Genomic DNA, 13,601 nt, shown 5'->3' on the forward strand with positions numbered 1-13,601 from the left:
CATCTTTAATTTCTCTCAGTAGTGTTTTATACTTTTCATTGAACATATCTTGTACACATTTTGTTAAATTTGTACCTAAGTATTTCATACTTTTGTGCCATTATACTTTTTTAACTTTAATTTCTCATTAATTACTAACATATAAATACAAATGATTTTCGTATGTGGACCTTGTATTCTATGATTTTGCTAAATTTATTTATTAGTTCTACTAGGTTTTTCTGTAGATTCCTAAGGATTTTCTACATAAATAATCATGTTATCTACAAATAAAGACATTTTGGCTTCTTCCTTTCCCATCTGGTTGGTGTTTCTTTTTCTTGACTTACTGCAGTGGCTAAGATCTTTAGTACAATATTGATTTGAAGTGAAAGCAGATATTATTAACTTGTTCCAATCTTAAGAGAGACATTCACGTGGATGCTGTAGGGTGTATAATGTTACATAGGTTTTTCATATATACCCTTTATCAGATTGCAGATGTACCTTATTTATAGTTTGCTGAGAACTGTATTGCTTTTTCTGCATCTAATGAGATAATTGTTTGGGTTAGTTCTTTTAGTTTATTAAGTAAAGTCATTTACATTGATTTTTGACTATTGAATTCATTCCTGGAATAAACTTCACTTGGTTGTGATGTATTATCCTTTTTATAAAGTGCCGGCTGAATCAGCTAAAATTTTGTGAAGGATTTTTACGTCTGGTCATGAGAGATAATGGTCTCAGGAATAATATTTTTTTTCTTGTGATATTATTGCCTGGTGTTGATATCTGGGTAATTCTGACTTCATAAAATGAGTTGGAAATATTTCTTCCTCTTCAATTTTCTGGAAGATTTTGCATAGAATTGGTATTATATTTTCCTTAAACCCTTGATAAAATTCACCAGTGAAGTTATATGGACTTGGAGTTTTGATTCTTGGGAAGGTTATAACCTATGAATTCAATTTCCTTAGTAGATATGGGGCTATTCAGGTTGACTATTTCTTTTTTCCTTTTTTTTTTTTTTTTGGCCTTGCCACGTGGCTTGCAGGACCTTAGTTCCCTCACCAGGGATTGAACCCAGGCCCCTGGCCATGAAAGCACCAAGTCCTAACCGTTGGACCACCAGGGAATTCCCAGGTTCGCTATTTCTTTTTTCTTTCTTTCCTTTTTTTTCTTTTAATTGGAGTATAGTTGATTTACAATGTTGTGTTAGCTTTGGATGTACAGCAAAGCAAATCACCATACATTTACTTATATCCACTCTTTTTTAGATTCTCTTCCCATACAGGTCACCACAGAGCATTGAGTAGAGTTCCCTGTGCTACACAGCAGCAGGTCCTTATTAACTATCCATTCTATACATAGTAGTGCAGGTTCACCATTTCTTTTCTTTTTTTTTTAAATTTTTTAAAAAAATTTATTTAATTAATTTTTTTGCTGTGTTGGGTCTTCATTGCTGTGCTCAGGCTTTCTCTAGTTGCGGTGAGTGGGGGCTACTCTTCGTTGAGGTGCGCAGGCCTCTCATCGTGGTGGTGTCTCTTGTTGCGGATCACGGGCTCTAGGCGAGCAGGCTTCAGTAGTTGTGGCATGTGGGTTCAGTAGTTGTGGCTCGCAGGCCCAGTAGTTGTGGCGCATGGGCTTAGTTGCTCTGTGGCATGCGAGATCTTTCCAGACCAGGGCTCGAACCCATGTCCCTTGCATTGGCAGGCGGATTCTTAACCACTGCACCACCGGGGAAGCCCCAGGTTGGTTCACCATTTCTTGAGTGAGCTGTAGTTGTTTGTTTTGCAAAGATTTTGTCCATTTCATTTAAATTGACAAATTTATTTCAATAAAGTTGTTCAGGGACTTCCCTGGTGACTCAGTGGATAAGACTCCACACTCCCAATGCAGGGGCCCTAGGTTTGATCCCTAGTCCGGGAGCTAGGTCCCACATGCATGCTGCAACTAAGAGTTGGCATGTCACAACTAAGGAGCCTGCCTTCTGCAGCTAAGACCCAGCACAACCAAATAAATAAATAAATATTTTTTCAAAAGTTAAAAAAATATAAAGTTCATAATACTTTATTATTATTCTTTTCATATCTTTACACTCTATAATAATGCTCCTCTTTCATTCCTGATATTGCTAATTTGTGTCTTCTGTTTTTTCCCTGATGAGTCTGGCTAGAAATTTATCAGTTTTATTGATCTTTTCTAAGAATCAGCTTTTAATTCCATTGGTTTTGTTTGCTGTTTTATTGATTTCAGCTGTCTTATTATTTATTTCTTTCTGCTTGCTTTTGGATTTAATTTGCTCTTCTTTTTCTAGTTTCTTACTAGAAACTAGTTTCTTTCATTGATTTTAGGCCTTTCTTCTTTTCTAACATAAGCATTAAAGCTATATATTGGGAATTCCGTGGCGGTTCAGTGGTTAGGACTTGGCACTTTCACTCCTGGGGCCTGGGTTCAATCCCTGGTTGGGAAACTAAGATCCTGCAAGCCGTGCGACACAGCCAAAAAAAAAAAAAAAAAGACAAAAAAAGCTATACATTTTCTTCTTGGCATTGCTTTATCTGCATGTTTTAATGTTATGTTTTCAGTTCCATAAAGGTCAAATATTTTCAGATTTCTCTAGTGATTTCTTCTTTGGCCCATGTATAATTTAGAAGTATGTTGTTTAATTTCCAAATATTTGGGGATGATTCAGATATCTTTCTGTTATTGGTTTCTAGTTGAATTCTGCTGTGATCAGAGTATAGTCGATCCTTATTATTTGAGGTTCCCTGTCTGTGAATTTGCCTACTCACTAACATTTGTCATAACCCCAAAAGTGATACTCGTGGTTCTTTTGCAGTCATTCATAGACACGTACAGAGTGGCAAAAGATTCAAGTCTCCCAACGCACATGTTCCCAGCTGAAGTCAAACAAGGCACTGTCTGCCTTCTCATTTCAGCTTTTATAAAACCAGCAAGTGTCCTTTCCATGGTCTATTTACTGCCACATTTTCCTCATTTTGTGCTTTTTGTTTGTGATTTTGCTGTTTAAAATAGTGAGAGCTAGGAGTGGAAAAGAATTGAGTCAGAGTGAGGGAAAATGTCTTTAAGGTTTCTCTTTACTCCCCCAGTAAGGAGGCCTTAGCAGAGGTACCTGAAGAAGACCTCGGTTGAAGGTCCCATATAAAGAGACTTAGGAATGAAGGCACATGGGCTCGGAATGAAAATGTATGTAAGAGCATAGCCAGTCAGGGAGACCTGAGTCATTGACTGCAACTCCCATTAAAGACTGCAGTGCGTCGGCTGGGCACCAAGTCTGGTATGGGAAGGACAGCTTTCTCCATGATGCCTGCGAGGCCTGTAATTGCCTTTGCTTGGACCTGAAATATCACATAGGTTTTTGGTTAGGCCTGGACCCCTCAATTTCTGCAAATAGTCATGTGGCCATAACAGGTATTTATAATTACCTACTTCTACCCATTCCATATTTCCTTTGCCCTTAGGGAGTACATCAGCTGGTCACGGTTCTTTGTCTGGTAGGGTGACCTTCATTCCTAAAAGGTCTGGGCCACTAGCAGTCCTGCATGAATTGGATTGTTGTAATTTTCCACTAAATAATTGTAGGTCACAGTAGCCCTAAGAGACACCCCAAGAGATCTCCCATATTTGAGACATACTCTCCCTTACCTTCATTGTAGTAGCAACCCAACTTCCCCTGGTAATCAGGATTAATCACCCCAGCCAGTATAGTAATCCCTTCTCTGCCTGTTTCAGAGGCATGAGGGGCCCAGAGTGACCAGATGGCAGTCTCATCTTCCAGTTCAATAGAATCATTGTTATGTCTCCTGATGGACTTTGGAACTAAATCCTCTAGACCAGCAGAACCTAAGGTTGTAGGACAGAAGCACATTCTTTGTTGGTAGATCACTAGGGGTAGTAGCAGAGCCATCTCTATATGTACTTCTGGATTCCTGGACCCGTGAATCCTTGCTATGGAAGATACGACACCGTATATTGGAGGTTGATTTAGAGCATATACAGGATCCTAGGTGATACTGCCCTAGCCTTACAAAGTATTACCACCTACCTAGTGCTCTGAGTCTTTAAAAGTCTATTCCAACATTCTCTCAATCCAGCTGCTTCACGGTGATGGGGCACGTGGTGAGTTCAGTACATTTCATGAGCATGGCCCATTGCCACACTCCATTTACTGTGAGGGGAGTTGCTTGATCAGAAGCAGTGTTGTGTGGGATACGTGATGGTGGATAAGGCATTCCATAAGTCCACAAATGGTAGTTTTGGCAGATGCATTGCATGCCAGGAAGGCAAATTCATACCCGCAATAAGTGTCTATTCCAGTAAGAACAGAGTGCTGCCCTTTCCATGACGAAAGCAGTGCAGTGTAGTCAATCTGCCAGAATGTTGATCACCTTGGGAGGGTCCTGGTATGAGACAATCAGTGTTGGTCTGTGCTGCTGATTGGGCACTGAACAGTGATTGCACCCAGGTTGGCCTTGGTGAGTAGTTGTTGCTAAGCCCACGCACAGCCTCCATCCCTGCCATCATGGCCACTTTGTTCATGAGCCCATTGGGCAGTGACAGGGGTGACTGGGGAAAGAGGCTGACTGGTATCCACAGGATGGATTATCTTTTCCACTCGATCATTAAAATCCTCTTTGAGATCACCCCTTGTTGACCATTCACATGAAACACAAATATTTTCACATTCTTTGCTGAGTTTTCTCTTTCCCAGTCAGCTGCTCATAGGGAACTTCCATGAGGCCATAGGTGCAGGCTGAGAGAGAAGCAGGAGTAAGGGTATTTTGGCCACTTCCTCATGCAACTTGTACCTTTAGGGTCTGCTCAAGCCCAGTCTCATGTATACCACTTCCATTTGATAATGGAGTGCTGTTGCGCACACCCAGCTTTATGGCTTAGTGGGTTAGACAGCATCCATTTCATGACAGGCAGCTCAGATCACATAGTAACTTGGCCCATGGTTAAGCTTAGAGTCTCCACTAAGGCCCAGTAGGAAGCTAAAAGCTGTTTCTCAGCAGGATAGTAATTATTAACAGAGGATGGTAGGGCTTTGCTCCAAATTCCTAAGGATCTGTACTCTGATTCGCCTGTAGGGCCTGGCAACGACTCCAGACAGCATCTCTGTCTACCACTGATGCTTCAGGCGCCTTCAGGTCTGAATCGTATGGTCTAAAGAGCAGAACAGCTGTTCTAGTCCTAAGCCCAACTCAAAACTAGCAGCCTTCAAGTTACTCAGTAAAGGGGCTAGAGTAGCACATCCAAAAAAGATGTTGCCTCCAAAATCCACTAGGTGTTGTGCCTGTTTTTTGTGGTGGGAGGGGCCAGATGCAACAACTTATCCTTCACCTTAGAAGGAATGTCTCAGCATGCCCCATACCACTGGACCCCTAGAAATTTCACTAAGATGGATATGTCTAGAGTGGTTGGTACTTCCAGCTCACGAGGTCCATTCAGCGTAATATCATCAATGTAACGAACTGGCATGGTATCTTTTGGAAGGAAAAGGCAATCAAGGTCCCTGTGGGCTAAATTATGACTTATGGATGTAGAACTGATCACTCCTGAGGTAAGACAGTAAGGGTATATTGCAGGCCTTTCCAGCTGAAAGCAAACTGCTTCTGGTAGTCTTTACTACCAGCTATCAAGGAAAAAAGCACTTTCCAGATCAGCAAATACACAAGAGGTAAAAGGAGATGTGTTAACTTGCTCAGGCAATGAAATTGCATCTGGAATACCAGCGGCAGTTGCCGTTACCACCTGATTAAGTTTACCATAGTCCACTGTCATTCTGCAGGAGCCATCTGGTTTCTGCACAGGCCAAAAATATATAAATTGAATGAGGATGCAGTGGGAATCACCACTCCTGCATCTTTCAAGTCCTTAATGGTGGCACCAGTCTCTGTAGTCCCTCCAGGAATGCAGTATTACTTTTATTTTACTATTTTTCTGGGTAGAGGCAGTTTTAGTGGCTTTCACTTGGCCTTTCCCACTATAGTAGTCCTTATTCCACAGGTCAAGGAGCTAGTTGCTGAGGATATCTATTTCAATCGTGCATTCTGGAAGTAACCAAAGGATGAGTTCAGGAACCCACTAGGCCCACTGAGATAGAACTGAGCTAATAATCCTTTTACCACATGACCTTATAAACCCCTGTCCTGTCTGGTGGATCACAATAACATTTTGAGTCTTTTGGAATTACTCTCAGTTCCGAGCCAGTGTCCAGTAATCCCCCAAAAGTCTGATTATTTCCCTTTCCTCAAGGTAAATGACCATAGAGTCCCTTTGGGGAAGATTAACAGTATAATTCCCTCAAGGAGCTACAACCTCCCCTTTATTCAAGGGGTTCTGGGTCTTTAAACTGGCTCATTTCTGAGAATTGATGAGGGCGATGACTTTCTCTTTCCTTTCTTTTTTTAAAAAACAATTATTTATTTATTTATTTTTGGCTGCGTTGGGTCTTCGTTGCTGCGCACGGGCTTTGTGTAGTTGTGGGAGCGGGGGCTACTCTTTGTTGCGGTGCTCGGGCTTCTTATTGCGGTGGCTTCCCTTGTTGCGGAGCACGGGCTCTAGGCGTGCGGGCTTCAGTAGTCGTGGCTCGCAGGCTCTAGAGTGCAGGCTCAGTAGTTGTGGCGCACAGGCTTAGTTGCTTCGTGGCATGTGGCATCTTCCTGGACCAGGGCTCGAACCCATGTCCCCTGCATTGGCAGGCGGATTTTTAACCACTGCGCCACCAGGGATGTCCGATGACTGTCTTTGGTAATTCACGTTATTCTTAGGTTTACTAGACCTAGAATTCTGAATCCAGTGGGCCACCCATCATCTGTTTCTTTCCTAGGAATGCCATGATAAACTAGCCAACGCCATAGGTCTCCACAAGTCAAACTATTCTGATTACTATTTACTTTGGCTCTGCTCTCCATTTTGGTAGCCATGCCCCATTTGCTTTTGGCAATTGAGTGTTGCTCCTTGGCCCCTGCCACCCCAGAATCCCATTATCCCCACTGCATTTAGGGATCCTAGTTGATGGTAGCAGTTCCCACTGTAATTTCTGACCTACAGAGAGGAGCAACCACAGAGCTCTTCAAGGATGCTGGGACTCCCCTCCTAAGTTGATTTCTCTTGGTCGTGGTGAAAGGTGTGTCCTCTGACCCTTCCAGGGGGGCTGAGCAGGTCCAGCATGATAAATCCAGGCTAACATTCCAGTTTCCTTAAGCCTTTTAATATTTCCTCTACCATACCAACATGGTTCTGGCATTTTGGCTTCGTTCAGTACTGCTTGTTTTCTATATGTCCCATCTGTTCTTTGTTCCTTTTTTCTTCTTTCTGCTTTCCTCTGGATTAATCTTTTTTTTTTTTTTTTTTTTAGGGGGGGGGCCGTGCCATGTAGCATGAGGGATCTTAGTTCCCCGAGCAGGCATTGACCCCATCTGCCCTGCAGTGGAAGCACAGAGTCCTAAACATGGGACTGCCGGGGAATTCCACCCGGATTAATCATTTTTTATCTTCACTGTTGGACTTTTACTTTGCTTTACCCTTTTAATGGTTGCTCTAGGGTTTACAGCATACATCTTTTTTTTTTTTCTTCTTATTTGTTTATCTTTGGCTGCGTTGGGTCTTTGTCGTTGCACGCGAGCTTTCTCTACTTGCGGCGAGTGGGGGCTATTCTTCATTGCAGTGCTCTGGCTTCTCATTGGGATGGCTTCTCTTGTTGCAGAGCACGGGCTCTAGGTGCGCAGGCTTCATGAGTTGTGGCACACGGGCTCAGTAGTTGTGGCTCGCGGGCTATAGAGTGCAGGCTCAATAGTTGTGGTGCATGGGCTTAGCTGCTCCGTGGCATGTGGGATCTTCCCGGACCAGGGCTTGAACCTGTATCCCCTGTGTTGGCAGGCAGATTCTTAACCACTGTGCCACCAGGGAAGTCCAGCATACATCTTTAACATGTAATCTGTCTTGATATATCATTTCACATGTAAGGTAGGAACCTTTAAAGGGTATACTTTCATTTCCCCCCATTCTTTTGCTATTCTTGTTATACTTCTGCATGTATTATACATTCCTTAGCGTATTACTATTTTTGTTTTAAACAATTATCTTTTAAAAAGATTTAAAAAATGAGATGATTCTTTTCTGTTTACTCATATATTTATCATTTTTGGTGCTCTTTATTCTTTGTATAGATCCAGGTTCCCATCTGGCTTGATTTTCCTCCAACCTGAAGAACTTCCTTTAACATGCTCTATAGTGTAGGTCTGCCGGCAGTTAATTCTCTCACTTTTTGATTTGTTTGAAAAAGTCTTCAATTTCGAAAGGTATTTTTGATAGGTATAGAATCCCAGATTTCCAGTGTTTTCCTTTTGGTACTGTATAGATATCTACATTGTGTTGTCGCTTGCATAATTTCTGAGGAAAAGTCTGTTGTCATTTTTATCTTTGGTCATCTGTATATAATGTGTCTTCTCCACTCCTACCCCAATCCTCCCCAAACTGCTCTCACGTTTTCCCTTTATTACTGATTTTAGCAATTTATTTATGATGTGTCTTGGTGTGTGTGTGTGTTTTAAATGTTTGCTATACATGGGATTCATTGAGCTTCTTAGATAGTGAGCTTGGAGTTTTCATCAAAATTGGAAACTTTTTGGCTATTTCTTTTTTTTTTTTTTTTTTTTTTTTTTGCGATACGCAGGCCTCTCACTGCTGTGGCCTCTCCAACTGCGGAGCACAGGCTCCGGACGCGCAGGCCCAGCGGCCATGGCTCACGGGCCCAGCCGCTCCGCAGCATGTGGGATCCTCTCAGACCGGGGCACGAACCCGTGTCCCCCGCATCGGCAGGTGGACTCTCAACCACTGTGCCACCAGGGAAGCCCTTGGCTATTTCTTTAAATATTTTTCCATCTCCTCTACTGCTTTTCTTTCCTTTGTTGTTGTTGTTGTTCAGGGTGATTTTTCTTTATTTTTTATTTTATATTGGAATATAGTTGATTAACAATGTTGTGTTAGTTTCAGGTGTACATCAAAGTGATTCAGTTATACATATACATGTATCTATTCTTTTTCAAATTCTTTTCCCATTTAGGTTATTACAGAATATTGAGCAAGGTTCCCTGTGCTATACAGTAGGTCCTTGTTGGTTATCTATTTTAAATATAGCAGTGTGTACATGTCAATCCCAAACTCCCCATCTATCCCTCCCACCCTCCCATCCCCCCTGGTAACCATAAGTTCATTCTCTACATCTGTGAGTCTGTTTCTGTTTTGTAAATAAGTTCATTTGTATCGAATTTTTTTTTTAGATTCTGAATACAAGCAATATCATATATTTGTCTTTCCCTGATTTACTTCATTTAGTGTGATAATCTCCAGGTCCACCCATGTTGTTGCAAATGACATTATTTCCTTCTTGTTTTTTTTTATTTCCTTCCTTTTAATGGCTAAGTAATATTCCATTGTATATATGTACCACATCTTCTTTATCCATTCATCTGTCAATGGACATTTAGGCTGCTTCCATGTCTTGGCTATTATAAACAGTGCTGTGGTGAACATTGGGGGTGCACATATCTTTTGAACCATGTTTTTCTCTGGATATATGCCCAGGAATGGGATTGCTGGATCATATGGTAACTCTATTTTTTACTTTTTTAAGGAACCTCCATACTGTTCTCCATAGTGGCTGTACCAATTTACGTTCCCACCAACAGTGTAGGAGGGTTCCCTTTTCTCCACACCCTCTCCAGCATTTATTGTTTGTACATTTTTTGATGATGGCCATTCTGCTTGGTGTGAGATGATAATTTCATTGTAGTCATGATTTGCATTTCTCTAATAATTAGCTATGTTAAGCATCTTTTCATGTGCCTCTTGGCCATCTGTATGTCTTCTTTGGAGGAATGTCTATGTAGGTCTTCTGCCCATTTTTTGATTGGGTTGTTTGGTTTTTTGATATTGAGCCACATAAGCTGTTAGTAAATTTTGGAGATTAATCCTTTGTCGGTCACATTGTTTGCAAATATTTTCTCCCATTCTATGGGTTTTTTTTGTTTTGTTTATGGTTCCTTTTGCTGTGCAAAAGTTTTTGAGTTTAATTATGTCCCATCTGTTTGTTTTTGTTTTTATTTCCATTAGTCTAGGAGGTGGATCGAAAAAGATGTTACTGTGATTTATGTAAAAGAGTGTTCTGCCTACGTTTTACTTTAAGTTTTATAGTATCCCGTCTTACATTTGGGTCTTTTATCCATTTTGAGTTTATTTTTGTGTATGGTGTTAAAGAATGTTCTAATTTCATTTTTTTTACATGTAGCTGTCCAGCTTTCCCAGCACCATTTGTTGAAGGGACTGTCTTTCCACCATTGTATAGTCTTGCATCCTTTGTAGTACATTAATTGACCATGGGTGCGTGGGTTTATTTCTGGGCTTTCTATCCTGTTCTGTTGATCTATATTTCTATTTTTGTGCCAGAACCATACTATTTTGATGATTATAGCTTTGTAGTATGGTCTGAAGTTAGGGAGCCTGATTCCTCCAGCTCTGTTTTCTTTCTCAAGATTACTTTGGCTATTTGGGGTCTTTTGTGTCTCCATACAAATTGTAAGATTTTTTGTTGTAGTTCTGTGAAAATTTGATAGGGATTGCATTGAAGCTGTAGATTGCCTTGGGTAGTATAGTCATTTTGACAGTACTGATTCTTCCTATCCAAGAACATGGTATATCTTCCCATCTGTTTGTGTCATCTTCGATTTCTTTCATCAGTGTCTTATAGTTTTCAGAGTACAAGTCTTTTGTCTCCTTAGTCCCCTACCCCTTTCCTGAGACTTCAGTCTCACATATTTTAGATTACTTGATATTGTCCCAAAATGAAGCTCTGTTTCTCTTTTTCAGTCTGTTTATATTTCTCTTGCCATGTATTCAAGTTTCCTGATCTTTTCTTCTTCACAGTATAATTTGCTATTAATCCAATTGCCTATATTTTTTGTTTCAGATATTGTTTTTTTCTCATATTTAGAAGTAATAGTTGATTCATTGTCACATCTTCAATTTCTCTTCATTATGTTTCTGTTTTCCTCTGCCTTCTTTAACATATGGCATGAATTCACAGTAACCTTTCTAACATTGTGTCTGCTTATCCTATCTTTTTTTTTTGCGGTACGCGGGCCTCTCACCGTCATGGCCTCTCCCACTGCAGAGCACAGGCTCCGGACGCGCAGGCTCAGCGGCCATGGCCCACGGGCCCAGCTGCTCCGCGGCACGTGAGATCCTCTCGGACCGGGGTACGAACCCATGTCCCCTGCATCGGCAGGCGGACTCCCAACCACTGCACCAACAGGGAAGCCCTATCCTATCTTTTCAATTCTGCACCTGTTTCTATAGGTCAGTTTGTCTCCTAGCTGTAGGCCATGTTTTTCTTGCTTCTTTTCATGCCTTTATGTTGGTTCTTTCCCTGGCCACAGGTAGTTTCCTCTCATGCATGTGCAGAATGATACTTCGCCTTAGTTTCAAGGGGCCCCTCTGTAGATCTCTGGAGCTCTCCTTTTGTGTAGCAACTGCTCTCCAGTATTCTTCCGTAATTCCAGCATTACATTATGACTTTTGCGGACCCTGTGCGCTTTTGTCATTCAGACGTTTGGGGCTTAGTTCATTTTCTTCCTCTTCCACGGAGGCTGAAAGTAGGGCAAATGTCTTAAGGTGGAGAATGGTTGCATATTGTTGCAGGCTTCTCCCTCTACTGGGATTTTGTTCCCTATACACCATAAGAAGGCACAAGATTGGCTTTTCAACCTCAGCCACCTCTCGCTCCAGTGTGGCTCTTACAAGCCTTTGACTGAGAGCCTGGTAAGTGTCTGTTTTCATAGCTGTGTGAAAACAGCCTTTGGCTCTTCTGAGTCTTTGTCTCCTGCCTCCAGCAAGTTTGGTGTCAGGCTCTGCCTCAAGCGAAAAATCAGGTGCATGTTTTTGGCATGTCCCTCTTTCTGTACAAGTACTGCATGTGCTAAACATTATGACACTATAAGAGATTTCCCTCTAGCTTCCAGCCTCTTGCACCACCTTAGAACTTCACAAATGTTCCATGCGGGAAAACTAGCTTTGCGTCTGGTTTCTTCTAGTACTGACTTGTTGTGTATGACCACCAAAAACTCTGTTCATTTCACTTTCCCTCAGTAGCATCCTTCTGCTTGAGCCAAGTCCAATCTTCAGCCCACACCCAAAAGCATCATGTACCCCCAGGAAAGACAATGTCCAGCAATCATCAGTTCACATTGGACAGGCTCTTCCCTCTCTGGAATTCTGTTCATATAACCTTTGTTGCTTCCACAGCTCTCCAGTGTCTTTACAAATGTGATTTTGCAATTGATTTTTTGTTTTCCAGTTTTGCAGCAAGAAAACAGGCCTCATGAGACATAATACATCCTACTCAGAAGTGGAGGCCAGACTTAAATAGGGCTTAAGACTTGTTTTCTACCAGGAGGAGGTTGTTGCACCTTCGCTCAGTGTGACTTCTCTTTTTGAGTCCATAGTTCATGACATTGCCACCTACCGGTCTCTAGTCAGACTTAGAAAGCTGCGCTGAAAGTGGGTGCTGGAGCCTTCGGCTTTGGCCTGCCTGGGTTTGGCCCACCTGGGACTGATCCAAGCCTGATTTACATTCCAGTCTGTTGTGTTCATCTTTACAGGACCAGGAATAAAACCTCCAGAGGAACGGACAATTGAATACCTAGAAGAAGTTGCAATTACTTTTGCTAAAGGACTAGCTGATAAAAAGATCTCTCCAAAGAGAGACAAGGGATTGGTAGAAAGTGAGTGTCATTATTAAAGAACTAAGGCAAAGCTTCTTTCCCGGGAATTTAATTTTATTTTCTATAAATCTGAAATGAGGAAGAGGTAAGTGCATTATTTACTCTTAAGTGTAAAGTCAACCTTAAAGGATGCAATAACTCTTCTCTAGGCTCAAGTCCTGGACCTTACACTGGTTAAAGACATTTTTTTTTAATTTTTTATTTTGGAAAATTTTAAATAATACCAAAATAGAATAATGTAACAGTGTATTAAACACCCATGTACCCAACACCAAGCTTTAATACTTATCAACTAATGTTTAAAGAAGTGCTTAGGTTGAAATTTAGATTGTTTATGTCAGAGTAAAGAGCAGTTCTTTCAGATGGCTAGAATCACTGCGTTTTTATGGAGTTTACAGAACAAACTAACAAGGGAGGCTGGGCTCTTTCCAGTAAGGATCTAAAAGCATTTTACCTTACAGAATTGACATCGTATGCCATGAGTATTCCATTTGTCAGGCAACAGATTTACAAAAAGGTGGAAGAAAGAGTACGAAAGCAGACCAAAGGCCTTTATCCTGCACCTCTGAAAATAATTGATGTGAGTTTTTACCCCGTACTCCCACATTTCTCATGTTTCTTCCCTTTGTCTAGAGCAAGTACTCTTCGTTGCCATTCTGCACCATGTTTGCCAGTACTGAAGTTCCTCATGCTGCTATCAAAGTACTTACCAAAAATAACACAAGAGCATAGCAAGCTATGAGGATTTATATAAATGGATATTTGGGGAAAATTAGTGCCAGGCATACTTTTTAGTTGATGAGCTTAAAATTA

At 41.3% G+C, this 13,601-nt stretch overlaps 1 protein-coding gene across 1 annotated transcript in view; it reads left to right on the top strand.

Moving 5' to 3' along the window:
• The window catches only part of HADHA (hydroxyacyl-CoA dehydrogenase trifunctional multienzyme complex subunit alpha), a 54,270-nt gene that overhangs the window by 14,237 nt on the left and 26,432 nt on the right, over positions 1-13,601 (top strand). Inside the window, exons 8-9 of the mRNA XM_030858198.3 lie at positions 12,666-12,788; positions 13,250-13,368. Coding sequence (XP_030714058.2) covers positions 12,666-12,788; positions 13,250-13,368 — 242 coding nt within the window. The remainder of the gene's footprint in view (positions 1-12,665; positions 12,789-13,249; positions 13,369-13,601) is intronic.

The sequence above is a fragment of the Globicephala melas genome, chromosome 12 (assembly GCF_963455315.2).
Source record: "Globicephala melas chromosome 12, mGloMel1.2, whole genome shotgun sequence".
NCBI lineage: Eukaryota > Metazoa > Chordata > Mammalia > Artiodactyla > Delphinidae > Globicephala > Globicephala melas.